Below are 16,107 nucleotides of genomic sequence, written 5' to 3'. Positions count from 1 at the left end.
TTCGAAATGTACCGGTCACTCTCTAAACGAAAACTAAGCTGCAAACGCCTTTACATATATTATGATATTCAGCCTACAGCCGTTTAGCCCCGCCCACTCAGGCTGAAGTTATAAGGGGTGTTTCAGCTCGGTCTGGTCTTTGAACGAGGCACAGCCAATCAGAACAGAGCTCATTTACATATATCAGGCAGTAACAAAAACAGTCCGTTTAATTCTAAAGGCCGCCACACACTGGACACGCAGCGACGCATCATACAACGTCCAAACATTTTAAACTGCTGTTTTTAATAGAGGGACACACACCGGTGTGATTAACGATGCTGAAAGCTGTAGTTCAGTAAATGTATAGCTGGGATTCAGAAACGACTTAACAGCACTTCATAAAAATAGAGTGTAAAAATGAACTTTTTCCTGATTTTTTCGGGTCTTGCTGAGTTTTTGGCCTTGCGGGATAAAGAGAGGTTGGAAAATTAGTCCGGAAACTGCACAAATGTCATAAATGAACCTCAGGTGGAAAAAATAAAAATAAAAATAAAAAATGAAAAATAGAGGATATAGGCCCTTCAAGATTCTTAGAGGGTCGCATTCACAGTTTATATTTTCTTAAGATCCTTTCTAGGTTTGTTTTTTCTCAGAAAAGCATTTGTAAATTTGACCCCGGATCAAGAGAGGGACTGAAGAGGGAGCTCACACTGTAACAGGGCTGAACGATTTGGGGAAAGAATCTGATTGCGATTTTTCTGACTAATATTGCGACTGTGATTTAAACTGAGGTTACTTTCTATAAATTAAGGTTCAAGCCAAGGAGACCAGAATATCCACTTTTTTGGCTCTGTACTTGACCCTTGAATGTGGTGTACCAGTCAGCCAGTAAATTGTGGTTGTGATGTCACAACACATGAAAGTTTGGTTGCCTCTGATTGGTCTAACTTATCTACAGAGAGTTTACAAGCCGGAGAGGCCATGAGGTAGTTTTAATTTTCTGGATTGTTATCTTGAGTTAACAAGTAAATTGTCTTGTGATCTCAAGATATCAAAAGTTGTTATCTTGAGATAACGAGTTAAGTATCTTGTGATCTCAAGATAACAAAGTTCATAACCAGTTAACTATCTTGTGATCTCAAGATAACAGTTATCTTGAGATGAGTTAGGTATCTTGTGATCTCAACATAACAACTTTGTTATCTTGAGATAAGTATATTGTTATCTTCAGATATGTATATTGTGATCTTGAGATAACCAGTAAAGTATCTTGTGATCTCAAGATAACAAAGTTGGTTCTAAAGTTGTTATCTTGAGATAACCAGTTAAATATCTTGTGATCTCAAGATAACAAAGGTGTAAACTCAGTACCACAAGATAATTAACTTGTTATCTCAAGATAACAATCCAGAAATTTATAGCAACAGCTCGTGGCCTCTCCGGACTTCCGTAAGCTCTGTGTTATTAGGTTAAACTTCTCCACTAAAGCCGTCTTTAGGGCCGCAGGTCCTCTGGAATCTAGAAGAATCTTTAGGGCTGCTGACTCAGGATCAGACACTCAGGAACCTCAACAAACGTACCAAACTCAGAAAATCCGATCTGAGATCAGCATAGAACGAAAACAGCACCAAATACACGTGCTAGCCGCCCATCAAAGGCGACGCCAAGCGCGTCAGAGATCATCCGCCAATCCCCATTTCGCAACACGGTAAATATTTGCATATATTGGAAAGCGTCAGAGCTCGACCGCCAATGCCTTTGCGCGTCACGGAATATATTTGCGTATATTTGCATACGATCACCGACTTCTATGAATGAGAGTCGCGAAGCTTCTTCCCGCCCAGACGGACAGACTGACAGACTCTCCCGGAGCGGCTCTTCTCGGTATTTACCTCAGAACTCCCCTCAGAGTCCCGGTGTCCCGGTCAGGATGTCCTACTCCAGAGTTTTACCGGCTCTCGCCCGCCTGAAGCCCGACAGGCTGATCCGTATGAGACGGTCCCGCTCGACGGTGGCCTCGAGCCGAGCCCAGGAGAAGAACGAGGAGGCGCAGCTGGAGCCCGGGTGCACGCTCGTGGAGAAGCCGTGCGATGTGGACCTGATAGCCGCCCACCCGGACAGGACCACCAAGATCTGCGTGGACTTCGACAACACGCGCGAGGCGTACAAGAGCAAAGACACGCTGGAGCTGCTCCGCAGCCTGCTGGTCTTCAGGCTCTGCGCCTTCGACTTTCTCGTCGACAGGAACAAGGAGGCAAGTGCGGCTCGGTTTCGGGCTTACGAGGCTGAAGTCGGCTTCTTGTTTGAGTTTACCCCTTCCACCTTAAATGGTCTAGCAATTAACTACACACTTTTTGTTCGAGTTTTCCCGTTCCACCTTAAAATGATGCAACAGATACATTCTTCTTATTCGATTTTTCCCGTTCCACCTTAAATGGTCTAGCAATTGCACACTTTTTGTTCGAGTTTCCCGTTCCACCTTAAAATGATGCAACAGATACATTCTTCTTATTCGATTTTTCCCGTTCCACCTTAAATGGTCTAGCAATTACACACTTTTTGTTCGAGTTTTCCCGTTCCACCTTAAAATGATGCAACAGATACATTCTTCTCAGTCGAGTTTTCCCGTTCCATCTTAAATGGTGCAGCAGTTACATTCTTATTCGATTTTTCCCGTTCCACCTTAAATGGTCTAGCAATTACACACTTTTTGTTCGAGTTTCCCGTTCCACCTTAAATGGTGCAGCAGTTACATTCTTCTCATTCGAGTTTCCCGTTCTACCTTAAATAGTCTAGCAATTACACACTTTTTGTTCGAGTTTCCCGTTCCACCTTAAATGGTGCAGCAGTTACATTGTTCTCGTTCGAATTTATTCGTTCCACCTTAAATGGTGCAGCAGTTACATTCTTCTCATTCGAGTTTTCCCGTTCCACCTTAAACGGTTACATTCTTGTTCGAATTTATCTGTTCCACCTTAAATGGTGCAGCAGTTACATTCATCTGGTTCGAATCTTCTGCTGTACTATTTAAGGTGGATCGGAAAAAAATTCCATATCCTACATACTGTATGTATTTTGTTTTTGTTTCCCTTTAGGTTCTTTCGTAAAGTTTGTGTGGGTTCCTATGGACCATTCCACCAAACTGCGGTTCCACAATAATAAAAAAATTAAGTATTTATATCTTAGATATTTACAAGGGTTACATTATGATGTATTTATCCCCAAATCATTGATAGAGATAGTAATAGGCTGAATATAAGGTGCGTACATATTTATACTTCCCTTTGAAGGTGTTTGTCCCAAACCCTAAATGTAGTGATGTTATAACTGAAGTATTGGGGGAGGAGCATGGCTGAAACCCCTCCTTCTTCCAGTCGAACGCCCTATAAATTCACATCCTCACCTTTCGTTCCCGTGACGAAGCGTCCGCAATCCTCACCGCCTCCCCAACTCCTCCCTGTTCCTCAGTCCTACATCAGTCCTACTACAGCTATGAGGGGTTCTGGCCTTCTAGCTACAGACAGAAGCTGCCCAGAACTCCAGCCCAAGTTCTCAGAGTTCTCCCCCCTCCCTCACAGGGGTGGGGTCTTCCCTCATACTACCACCACCATGTTGAAGGCGCGGTCTGATCTCACAAACTTCTGAATTTGCACTTCTGAAAATAATACTTACATTTTTTAAATAACAAACTTTATTCAAAAATTGCTGTCCCACTTTCTCACAGCACTATTGAAACACTGAGTTTTAGCCAGTAGGCGGGGCCTTATTTAGCCACGCCCCTGCATTTTAGAGCAGGAGATGAGACTTCATCCCTGTGGCCAAATGGTGGGCAGTTAGATCCCATTGTTTTAATTATTCTTATTATTTTCTATATTATTGATGAATTATCATATTTTCTGAAGTCAGTTGTTTGCCATAATGTAATTGGTCTGATATCTAGACAAAGTATAGCATTGTGGCTTTATTACTGTATTAATGTATTACATCAGTGTTAACTTTCCCTCCCTGCAGCTGCTGGACCTGAGTAAGAAGGTCCTGGGTCAGAGCGCGTTCGAGAAGCTGATGAAGATGACGTTCTACGGGCAGTTTGTGGCGGGAGAAGATCAGGACTCCATTAAGCCCCTGATGGCAAAAAACCAGGCTTTCGGCGTCGGCTCGGTTCTGGACTACAGCGTGGAGGAAGACCTCACGCAGGAGGAGGCGGAGAAAAAGGAGATGGAGTGAGTAAACACACTCGGCTCCTCCCTCATAACCACATAATATACACGTTAGTGTTTAACTGATTAATAACTGAGTAATAAAGTCAGTAAAGCTCAACTGACCATGTAGTTTCACTTTGTAGTTCTACAGTTACAGACTGTAGTCCGTCTGTTTCTCTGCATACTTTGTTACCCTGTTCTTCAGTGGTCAGGACCCCCATGGACCCCCACAGAGCAGGTGTTATTTGGGTGGTGGATCATTCTCAGCACTGCAGTAACACTGACGTGGTGGTGGTGTGTTAGTGTGTGTTGCGCTGGTACAAGTGGATCAGACACAGCAGTGCTGCTGGAGTTTTTAAACACTGTGTCCACTCACTGTCCACTCTATTGGACACTCCTACCTTGTCAGTCCACCTTGTAGATGTAAAGTCAGAGACGATAGCTCATCTGCTGCTGCACAGTTTGTGTTGGTCATCCTCTAGTCCTTCATCAGTGGTCACAGGACGCTGCCCACAGGACGCTGTTGGCTGGATGTTTTTGGTTGGTGGACTATTCTCAGTCCAGCAGTGACACTGAGGTGTTTAAAAACTCCAGCAGCACTGCTGTGTCTGATCCACTCGTACCAGCGCAACACACACTAACACACCACCACCACGTCAGTGTTACTGCTGAGAATGATCCACCACCCAAACAATACCTGTTCTGTGGGGGTCCTGAGGGGGTCCTAAATATACTGCACTATCAATAATAAAACAGTAGACATACAGATTAGTGTTGCACCACTGCCCACACGCTGATCTCTGTAGGGACAGGATATGGATAGTTTACATCCTGCTGCTCTTACTGATCCAGGCTTGTGGAGGATGAGCTCTCATTCCTCTCTGGTGGAGTGAAATGTTAGAGAAGGGTCTCTGCCTCTTTCTCCACAGGGGCTGTTGGGTCTATTCCTGTCGTACTACCGTACTGGCCGGCGTTCAGCTGGCTCGCTCTCATGCCCTTTAATTTAAAAGCTGCTCACGTTCAGAGAACATGAACGCTGATATATCAACAGCATTAAAAATAGAGCTGCAGTGACGCTGCAGGTGCTGATCTACAGCTCTGCCCTTTAGAGACCTTCTGATTTTGTTCCTGGAGCTTCAAGAAATGGGCTGAACTTTCACATCTGAACACGGAGCTCTGTAAAAAGCATGACGGCCATGTAAATATATATATAACGCAATTACTAAAGCAACACGTGTACTCAGTTTGGAGTATTTTAAAAATAATAAAGTAATAACCTATTTACTCAGTTTGTAGCGTATTAAATTAATAAAGTAATAACCTATTTACTCAGTTTGTAGCGTATTAAATTAATAAAGTAATAACCTATTTACTCAGTTTGTAGTGTATTAAATTAATAAAGTAATAACCTATTTACTCGTTTGTAGTGTATTAAATTAGTTAAGTAATAACCTATTTACTCAGTTTGTAGTGTATTAAATTAGTTAAGTAATAACCTATTTACTCGTTTGTAGTGTATTAAATGAATAAAGTAATAACCCATTTATTCTGTTTGTAGTTTTTTAAAAGAATTAATAAAGTAATAACCCATAGCAATAGCAATACTACCACATTTATTTGGGTTTGTAGTTTTTGAAAATAGCAATTTAATATTTTTAACATATTTTTCTAGTAAATAAGTAATTTAACATATATTGTTTTGTAGGAATTTAAATGATTATACTTATTTGTTGCTCATGTACTCAGTGTGTAGTGCTTGAAATCAGGGATGCAATGATATCAGAATTATATCAGTATCATAAAATAATTGTTTAAAAAAAAAGGATCAGCATCAGGTTTAACGAACTCCAGTGGAGCTGAATGTGAATGTAATGTTGGGTTACTGAACTACAATATCTGCACTTTACTCATTTTACTGTATTTATTTCTCCCCAAATCGCTAACTCAGGTAGACTTAGCACTAATTTCTACATTTTTATGTATTAGCATTGGGACTGACAGATGAGCACATGAAAAATATCTGATATTATAACCAACCCACAGCCACCATATCACTTTGAGCAATAACCTAGTAGTGCTTGAGAGTGTTTTTTTAGTTTGTAGTGATGAACACATCCCTTTTGCCTGAGTATAAAAGTTTTTACTGGACGAAAAAAGCCCTAAGCCAGTTCAGAGCTCATGTCCGAGTGATGTTTTTGTTCGGGTGATCATCTCGAATGCGACATTCATATCTGGAATCATGTGAAGCTGGTGTTAAGTGTCTGCATGAGTCAGAGTTTCTATATGCGTCTTCCTGTAGTTATGAAATGTGTTGTGCAACTGAACCAGAACCCTGTTAGCGACTGTCGGATGTGGTCACTGTAGCTGTAAAAATTCGGTCAAGCATGCTTTATGGCTCACCAGACTGTCCTGTCCGTTAAAATCTGTACATAGGCAGCAGTATGGCATCGCAGCACAGCCATGTGCTCATAAACTCGGCCAGCTTTATGTCCACAAAAGTGAAAACTATTCCCAGCTCCTGAGCCCTGATTGGTCAGTTTGGCCAAGGCCCCCCTGTTTGATTGGCTGACTTAATAGGAAAGTGTTTACACCCCCCACACACCCTCTGCTTGGCAATCAGGTCACATGAGTGTGAGCGAGCACTGCCTGTTACAACACTCAGCCACCCTGCGGGAGCAGCGCCGGTTATATAAAGAGTTTAGAGTAAGACGAGATGTGCAGTGTTTTGTTAGGTGTTCCTGTGGGCGCTCAATGAAACTAAGCAGTCCAACTTGAGGACACAGTGTGCAAAGCGCTTTAAAACCCCCTTTATAAGAAGAATGTTATGTGGTTGGAAATGGAAAAGCATAAATATAAATGTACCTATATGTGCATTCAAAACTCCTTTAACCAGTCCAGCCAGTCTCTGCTACTGCTAATGACACTCGATAATGCCGGAGGCCACGACAGAGACGCAGACGGCATAACTCACTTCAGCGAGAGAAGCTTTCTCTGAGGAAAACGTGGTGCATCTTTATCGACGCAAACATTTTTGAAGTGTGGGGTGGTGCTGTGTGAAATAATCTTATCAGAGCTTATCTGCCGCCCTCAAACACAGTGAGGCTCTGCTCTTTTCCAGGTGCAAGTTCAGAGATATTTAGAGAGCTGGAAAATGACACACCGTGGGTTTAAAACCTAAATATATCATTTTTATGATATATTGTATTTTTAGGACATAAAAAAATATAATAGATATTTAGACCAAACGCTGGGAGCCTGTGAACAGCAACCACACGGTCGAGTTCAGACTGCATGGCGACTTTGAGTTGATTGTATTCGGGCCCCCTGGGACATTACCTTTTTGTTATTTAGCAGTTGTTTCTTTTTTTCGTCTGTTGTACACATTGGCCGTTCGTGTAAATGTCTTTGTTTGGTGTAAAATATTGCTTTTGTTCATCTAAAATAAGTTGCATTCTTTGAAGGTATATATTTATGTTTTTTATAGGTTGATCTGACAAACCTCTCAAAATGCACCAAATCTCTCAAATCCCAAAATGCACCAAATCTTTCAAAGCTCAAAATGCACCAAATCTCTCAAAGCTCAAAATGCACCAAATCTCTCAAAGCTCAAAAAACGAGTCCTGTGAGGTGAGTAGCTCTGATAGTTTGATTGGAGACTGTGGGCTGTAGTTTTGGGTCATAGAGAAAGAGACGCTCATTCTGTGTGCCAGAATATGCCGGACAGTGCTGGATTGGACCGGCCAGAGCTGACCGGCTCAGACTGGGTTTCTATCCTGAAGCCTGACACTGGCAAAGGATGGGGTGTTTTTCTGTGTGTGTGCGTGTGTGGCTGTCTGTCTTTGGCAGAGTTTTGGAGTGTGTACACACTGTGTCTGCTGTTTGCACGTTTTACTAAAACTTTGTAGGTCCTCTTATCATTTTTGTTGCTTTAGGCAAACAATCAAACTATTTACTGACAATCTAAACCTAAAAAGACATTAAACATTATAAGGTTATGACACACTTTTCCACCACTCATCCAACCTCTCTCTCTCTCTCTCTCTCTCTCTCTCTCCTCTCTCTCTTTCTTTTTTTGTTTTTCCAGCTCCTGCTTATCAGAGGCTGAAAAGGAAAGTCATGGTATGTATGTTACATTTTTAACTAATGTAAACCATAGTAACTTAGAAACTCCACACAAACAAACTGATAATTATGTTAATTTAATCTAGATTTACTCTAAATTTGGTCTGCAAAAGGGCCGATGTGGCTGCAGATTTTTGTTCAAACAGAGCAGGAGCACACCTGTTGTTGTTTTGAGTGATAGTGAACAGGTGAAGTCAGCTGGGCTCTTGCTTGGTTAGAATGAAAACCTGTAGCTACACCGGCCCCTTGCAAATACAATACCCCTGATTTAGAGGATTTCTGGGGCTTGGTGGAAACTGACCCCTGTAAAACTTCGTAAATCATTTTTAGCAGCTTTTTACTTGAAATTTTACATTTTAAACTGTATTATTACAGCTGACTATTGCTAGGTTGGTGATAAATAAGGCGGATTGATTCGTAAAGAGGTCCAAGAATCAGTCATATTGTGAGGTGGGAGCTCACTACAGAATGTGATGCGTTGTCATGCTGATGTCCCTGAAAAAGATGTTGTCTAGAAGGCAGCATATGTTGCTCCAAAATGAGTATATATCTTTCAGTGTCACTGGTGTCACAGTTGTGTAAGTTGCCTACTGATACACCCCTGTACCATCGCAGACACTGATTTTTGAACCCTACGCCGGTAATAGTTTGGATGGTCCTTTTCGTCTTCGGCTGTACTTTGTACATTATTTTCATAAGCAATCTGAAAGGTTGACCTGTCAGACCACAAAACATGTTTCTACTGTGCCTCAGCTGAAACTGACCCCTGTAAAAGCTTAACAGACATGTTACAGTGTAATATGGGGGAAGGAAGCAAAACATCCGCTCGGCAGCGTCCGTTCTGTTTCTTGGGGTTAATCTGTTTCTAGTACAGCAGGTCTGTAGAATTGAATATGAGTGGATCTTTTTTACAGGGAGCGTTTGGAGCTTGTGGAGCTGTCGTAATGTTTACGTAGATTCTTATTAACACCTCAGACCTTAGGGTTTCGTATGTGGGTCCAAAACGCAACAGGCACATGAGCCAAGCTTATTGCAAGGTGGGAACCAGTGGTGGACAGTAACTAAGTAAATGTAATGAGTTTCTGTACTTAAGTAGTTTTTTTGTGTATCTGTACTTTACTGAAGTTTTTCCGTTTTGGTCGACTTTTTCCTTTCACTCCACTACATTTCAAAGTCAAATATCTCACTTTTTACTCCACTACATTATGAGAAATCTGTCGTTCCTTTTGTTTTATGTGTGTATAAAAACGTAACGTCAAAATGAAAGAAGCGCAAAGCAAGAACACCAATCAGGGCACAGCGGTCACTTTGTTTTGAGCTTGTTTTGACCTGTTGGTCATACCGACCCAGTGCAGCACACGGTTCAACATCAGTGCAGCAGCGTAAAAGTTTGGGAGAGTCTATTCAACATAAATGATGAACTAACCTAACTTTGTGTAAACAGACCACAATATAGAAATATGTACTCATATGCAGTTGTGACTGACGTGTCTTTATTCTGAATTTATACAAACACATTTCATTTTATAGTGAATTAGTTTAGGCTAGTTTATGTTTATGAACAGAGACCTACAGATGCAGTTTAGTAAAGGAAACTCATTTGTGAATCTGAGTTTAAAGTTTTTATTAAACTTAAACTTGTAACTAAGTTTAAATAAATCTTAAACTGAAACTTTGCTTGTTTGTAAAGTTCTTTCAGAGCCACTCAGTTCTACCTGATGGAAACTGTTTGCCTTCAGTGTTTTGTGCTTATGATAATTTTAATAGACATCAGCGTCACTAATTAATGACTCTATTAAAAGACTGGTTTACCAAGAGAGACACTGGAGTATTTTCACCTAAAATGAGTTAATGAAGCGAGTCTTGTTACAGTAATAATAATAGGACATCAGAGTCATAATTAATCTTTTAGTACTTTTACTTTTCAATACTTTTACTCAAGTGGAGGTCTAAAAGGGAGGAACTTCTACTTTTACAGGAGTAATATTTTACCTTGGGTATCTCTTGGGTGATTTGTGTACTTCATCCACCACTGGTGGAAACTAACTGTGCTGTAAAGAACAGTTCATAGTAGTTACTGAATAATAAGCCTTAAGTGAGAAGGTCATCCAAACAAGCTAATGAGAACTATTAGCAGTTTATCTCTTCAGGAAAAATAGTAGTATGACATTGCAAATGGAGCAAAAACATATTTTATGTTTTACCTTTTGACTTTTTTATTTGTAAATATACACTCATTCCAAACATGAAGTCAAAAAAGGTGGGATGGGAGAATGTTTGCCTCTGTGTTACATCATCTTCTCTTTTAACAGCACTTAAAAAACATTTAGGCACTGAAGACACCAGTGGATCCCGTTTTAAAAGCGGAATGTTCTGCCATTATTTCATTCTGCAAGTTTTCAGGTGCACAACCATGTGGAACCTGCTTTGGCATGTTTTGTGCTTCGTTATGCACCTCACCTTTTCAATGGGTGACAGGACTGGACTGCAGGCGGGCCAGTTTAGCACATGCGCTCTCTGATTATGCACCCATGCTGCTGTAACACTTGCAGAATGTGGCCCTGGATTGTCATGTTGAAATAAGCATGGATGTCTGTAAAAAAGACAGCGTATATTGCTTGAAAATGTCACCGTTAATTGTGCTTTCACGGATGTGCAAGTTACCCCTCTACCGTCACAGATGCTGGCTTTTGAATCTGGATGATCTTTTCTTCTTTGGCCCAGAGAACACGACATCCATTATTTCCATAAACAGTCTGAAAGGTTGACTCATCAGACCACAATACAAGTTTCTAGTTTGTTTCAGACGAGCTTGAGCCCAGAGAAGTCGGCGGCGTTTCTGGAAGTGGTTGACATATGGCCTCCACCGTGCATAGTACGATCTAAACGTGCAAATGTTTGGCAAAGCAATGAGCTTTGATCCTTCTTCGCTCATAAAAGACTGCCTCATACCCAAACATGATTGCATCACCTGTTTAAGATATTTATGTATTACTAATCTCAAATTGCATCTGTCTCAACTGTTTTGGAACATGTCGCAGGCATCGATTTCAGAATGAGTGTAGGTTTACCAAAAAAATATGAAGCTGATAAGACAAAATATCTTGTCTTTGTACTCCTTTAGTGTAAATATAGGTCAATGGATTTACTTTTCACTTACTGAGGTTTGTACTCTTTAAGGCTGTGTTTGTAGCCAGATTGAAGTGGATAGGTGCGCCTGTGTGTGAAGGTGGTATGGAGCTGGTTTTGGGGGTGTGGTGGTAGCAGAAGCTGGATTTAACCCACAGTGTGACCCGTATCACTGTCCAGTAATCAGTTAAAGTGCCGAGGGTAGTGTTGTAGCCCTGCACAAATCCGTTCCGTTGTAAGCCGTAGCGTTTTGTTCTCTGTGTGTAAACTTAATCACTGTAACTCTGTAAAATCCCAGGCTTGTTACCTGCTAAGGCTTATTCTTCAGTAAGTACAGGGAAAACAGTGCAAACTGGCTGAGCGATTCTTAAGTTAGAGGAGGAATGGAAGTCTGGACTTGCCAGTGGATAACAAGGTTAATGACTCATTATGGGTTAAACTAGACTTTGATTTATTGTAATTATCAGTGGCTGTAAAAATCCATTCATTGTGCTCATTCAGTGTAATGAGCTTTCAAGCTGTTGAGGTTTTCACAATAGTTCCAATATATTATATTATATTATATTTTATATATTCAATATTCCACTGCTGTGTAAATAGTTCCTCCACACAGTGTTGTTTATTAAGAATATATTTAACAAGAGCATAGCAAACTAAATGATATCAATCTCAATATTGAGAGCTCGTGAAATATTAATCTTACTTCATATCACTGTGACACTGGAATCGCTTGATTGGTTGCTGTGCAGGTATTGATCACCGTGAGAAGAAGTACAAAGCACACCGGCAGTTCGGGGACCGGCGAGGGGGCGTGATCAGCGCACGCACATATTTCTACGCCGACGAGGCCAAATGTGACTGTCACATGGAGACCTTCATCAAATGCATCAAGGCGTCCGGTGAGTTCGACCTGAACGGATCTCAGTGCAGAATCTGAAGACGTTTTAAAGATTGACTGTTTTAGTCTCTTAATCTCTGTGGTGGGGATGTTTATGTGTGCGTTGCAGCCGGCAGCTCAGTGGACGGATTCTCAGCCATTAAGATGACTGCTTTGGGTCGGCCTCAGTTCCTGGTAACTGTCCATCCATCCATCCATCCGTCTTGTGTATTTCAACATTTTGTAACAAATAGACCAATACATTTTTATTAGCGATGTTAACAGATTGGGATGTTTTCCTTCCTCTGTACTGTTTCCACTTCAGAGATATGAGGTTTTCCTTCAGCAGTAACAACATATTGATCATCTCCTCTTTATCCCACACAGCTGCAGTTCTCAGAGGTGCTGGTGAAATGGAGAAGGTTTTTCAACCTGCTTGCCGCGCAGCAGGGGAAGGACGGCATGGCTGTGCTGGAGCAGAAACTCGAGTTAGAGCAGCTTCAGGTACCTTGTTTTCATAAGCCTTCAAAAACCTCTGTTAGCCTTTTTTATCCTTGGTTAGCTTTCGTTAGTCTTCATAAGCTTCCTAATGCTCTCTCTGTTTTTTTGTTTTTGCTATTATTCACTTTCATTACTCTCCATGAGCCTGTATTAGCTCTAATAAAGCTCTATAAGCTGTTTTTATCCTTCAGTACCGGTCGTTAGTGTTTAGTTCTTGTTAACTTTTGTTATCTTTTAAACAGCTTTCATTAGGCTTCATAAGCCTTCAAGACTCCTTGGAAAATTGGATCAGATTTTAGCTTTTGGATTAAGTGAGATTCCTCAGTTGTTAGTTATATTCCCTGCTAGGAAAACCAGCAAAGCTCATCAACAGCAAAGCCAGTGTGTTGTGTTTTGAATGCTGGTATGCTGGTCATCCAGTATGACCATGCTGGGTGACCAGCTAAATGTTTATTTTGATTTGATTTTAATGAGCGGTGTTATTACGATTACAGCACAGTTTCATGGCTGATTTTTATTATAAGATTTTGAGACAAGAAAGTTTATGTACACCCTGTGAAGAACAGCATCTGGCGCTGCTGCATGCGAACACTACTAAATGAAGTATCGTAAAGCAAAACCTTCGACGTGTCTCCTCTGGGAACGCCTGCTTGCCAAAATGAAATGTAAACGAGCTACAAACTTATCAGCCAACAGCTTGAGAGAACTAGCTATCCATTTTACACATTTACAAGCAAAAACAGAATCGGTTTAAAAATGTGGTACTACTGACTGGGCTGCAACGATTATTCGGCTTTGGCGACTAAAATTGACGAGCAAATTAATTGGCACCTAATTTATAAGTCGATTAGTTAGTGACATCATTACTCGTCTTTCTCGCGCTCACTTGGATTGTTTTGACGTTATCGCTCACTGGAAAGTTACCCAAAGCGCAATGGCCGCCTCAAGAACAGATTCTTTTCTTGCTAAGCTCAGTTGTGCTGTTTGTAAAGCTGACCTTGGCTGATGTGGGAGCACATCCTCCATGATGGAGCATCTGAAGAGGAAACTTGTCGGCTAACTGGATGAAGATTCATCGCAGTAAGATACGTCTCGTCCCAAATCGCATACTAGCTCACTAAACAGTGTGTAAAAATAGCGCATATACCATTAATAGGGCACTCATTAGTGTAGTGTGTGAAGCACAGAAGTGTGTGGTTTGGGACGCGGCGATAGTTGTTAGCTAACGGTAATGTCAGTGTTGAATTCCGTCTTACTGCATGATCTGAGTCGAGCTGGAACGGTTCCTGTTTTCGAAATGCACTTTCTGTGGAATCGTTACTGGAGTTGAAACAGAGAAGCAGGTAAGCATTATTCAAACTGATCCTGTTCAATTTCCAAACCAGCCACCGGTGCGAACGTAGGAGAATGTTTCCAAACAGTTGCAAACAGCTGTCTGTTCTCCGCGAACGTTTGGCTCCACTCAGAAACAGTTTCGGGAGGTAGTTCTCCGCAAACTTCTAGGCGAGCTGGACAAAGGGTCACTGCCGAAATGAAGTGTTCACACAAAATCGTTCAAATTTCACCCTTCAGAGAAGTTTGCCACAAACGTTCGCCTTTCCCATCCGCTCCGTCCTTCTCTGCTGAGGGGAGTATCCGCTCTCAGAGGAGAGCGAGACTCTCACAGGAGCGCAGAGAGATGCTGACCTTCCTCCGTTTCAGTAAAGACCTGTGACTGTAGAATTTAACTGCAGCAGAGTGTAGACTGACAGCAGAGCACAGAGCACAGACTGCACTGTTTACATTTGAATCGATGCTTTTCCACACTTGATTAAAGGAAAACATAAGTATTACGTTTTGTTATATTTTATTGCTGCTACTTTGGACATCTTTGGTTTAAAATTTTGACTGGAAAAAGACATTGGAGTTTTGTTTATATTTGGTGTTAGCAGGAAAGTTCATTACAACAGTGAATTTTTAAATATGTTATTCATCTTTATTTATCTTCGTCTTCATTGTTAGTTAGCGAATGCGTAAAAAACAAGTTCAGACTAAATTTAAAAGCTGTTAGCTACGTAAGAGGTATGCCGTAATGTAGTGATTCATAATCCGAATAATCGATTATTCGTTTCAGGAATCGATAGATTATTCAACTATCAGATTAGTCGTTTGTTGCAGCTCTACTACTGACTAAACCTCCAGCAGGCTAACAGTGTTCTTCTAAAAAGAGGTGGAAGGGGCCATACAGATTTCTCCACCTCATGGGTTAGTTTCTCATTTGTTTATGGCTTGTTCAACAACAGGCTTAACTGCTGTATTTAAGATGGAACGTCAACACAGTGCGACGTGTTGAGAATAGAAACGGGATGCCTGACAAAAACCGGCGCTCTGCCACTCACATCTGGGGCACACAGCTTTTTTGATGACGTTAGTCTCTGTCACTCACTTGGATAACTTGCTGTTGTTATAACTGTTAGATAAAAGAACTATAACAACAGCAGGCGACCTTGTTACTTGTGATCAAGTTGCGGTTGTTACAGGCAAATCAGGCGGAGTGATACTTGAAGAGATTTGGTTGCCATTATCGGAAGATACTGGCACACATAGAATGCCTCTCACTTTAACACCTCGTTTGCTCTTGTCTTCAGGACAGTTTGGCCAAACTGGGCGTGGGAGCCAAGCAGGACATTGAGAACTGGTTCACTGGAGAGAAACTGGGCTCGTCCGGGTAAAACATCTTTCTGATTATCGCGATAGTTACAGTTACCCACGGAATCCTTGCTTGACCACTTTTACTGGGCTGGGTTGGATTTTGAGTTTGAGTGTCTGTATGCAGGACTATCGACTTGCTGGACTGGAACAGCCTCATCAATGACAGAACGAAGATCTCCAACCTGCTTGTGGTGCCCAATGTGGAGGTAAATAAAGCTAAATAATGTAAATACACATCCACGCTCCATCATTACAGTGTTTTATTTACTATGATCATTTGAAACTGGAGATGACGCCACTTAGTGTCTTATTAGTGCCAAACTATAATAACCCAAACCAATCCATAGCAGGTGGTTTAGAAAAACAGACAAATGCTAAGTGCCAATGTTTCACCTGATGAAAGATTTTATCTTAAATTTCACAATCAGGAGTCAATATGCTACAAACTAATCCTAGCTCGGTAAGTTAAGGTGAGCATTTCTCACTACCGTTCTGCTCGAATATGTCCTCATCCTCCTTAAGTAGCTTTTTCATTCTGGTGCCTTGTTTATTACATTTTCCATTCACGTATGTAAACTGATACATCGGTGATGCAAAGAAAACAAT

At 41.2% G+C, this 16,107-nt stretch overlaps 1 protein-coding gene across 1 annotated transcript in view; it reads left to right on the top strand.

The window, feature by feature from the left end:
* The first annotated feature begins 1,815 nt into the window (after window positions 1-1,815).
* prodha (proline dehydrogenase (oxidase) 1a) overlaps window positions 1,816-16,107 on the top strand; it is a 28,856-nt gene continuing 14,564 nt past the window's right edge. Inside the window, exons 1-8 of the mRNA XM_036587730.1 lie at window positions 1,816-2,236; window positions 3,994-4,202; window positions 8,266-8,300; window positions 12,182-12,331; window positions 12,440-12,504; window positions 12,697-12,813; window positions 15,438-15,517; window positions 15,626-15,707. Of these exons, the coding sequence (XP_036443623.1) occupies window positions 1,913-2,236; window positions 3,994-4,202; window positions 8,266-8,300; window positions 12,182-12,331; window positions 12,440-12,504; window positions 12,697-12,813; window positions 15,438-15,517; window positions 15,626-15,707 (1,062 nt within the window). The 5' untranslated portion in view covers window positions 1,816-1,912. The remainder of the gene's footprint in view (window positions 2,237-3,993; window positions 4,203-8,265; window positions 8,301-12,181; window positions 12,332-12,439; window positions 12,505-12,696; window positions 12,814-15,437; window positions 15,518-15,625; window positions 15,708-16,107) is intronic.

The sequence above is a fragment of the Colossoma macropomum genome, unplaced genomic scaffold, assembly GCF_904425465.1.
Source record: "Colossoma macropomum unplaced genomic scaffold, Colossoma_macropomum, whole genome shotgun sequence".
NCBI classification, from domain to species: domain Eukaryota; kingdom Metazoa; phylum Chordata; class Actinopteri; order Characiformes; family Serrasalmidae; genus Colossoma; species Colossoma macropomum.
This window is presented reverse-complemented; position numbering and strand designations above follow the sequence as displayed.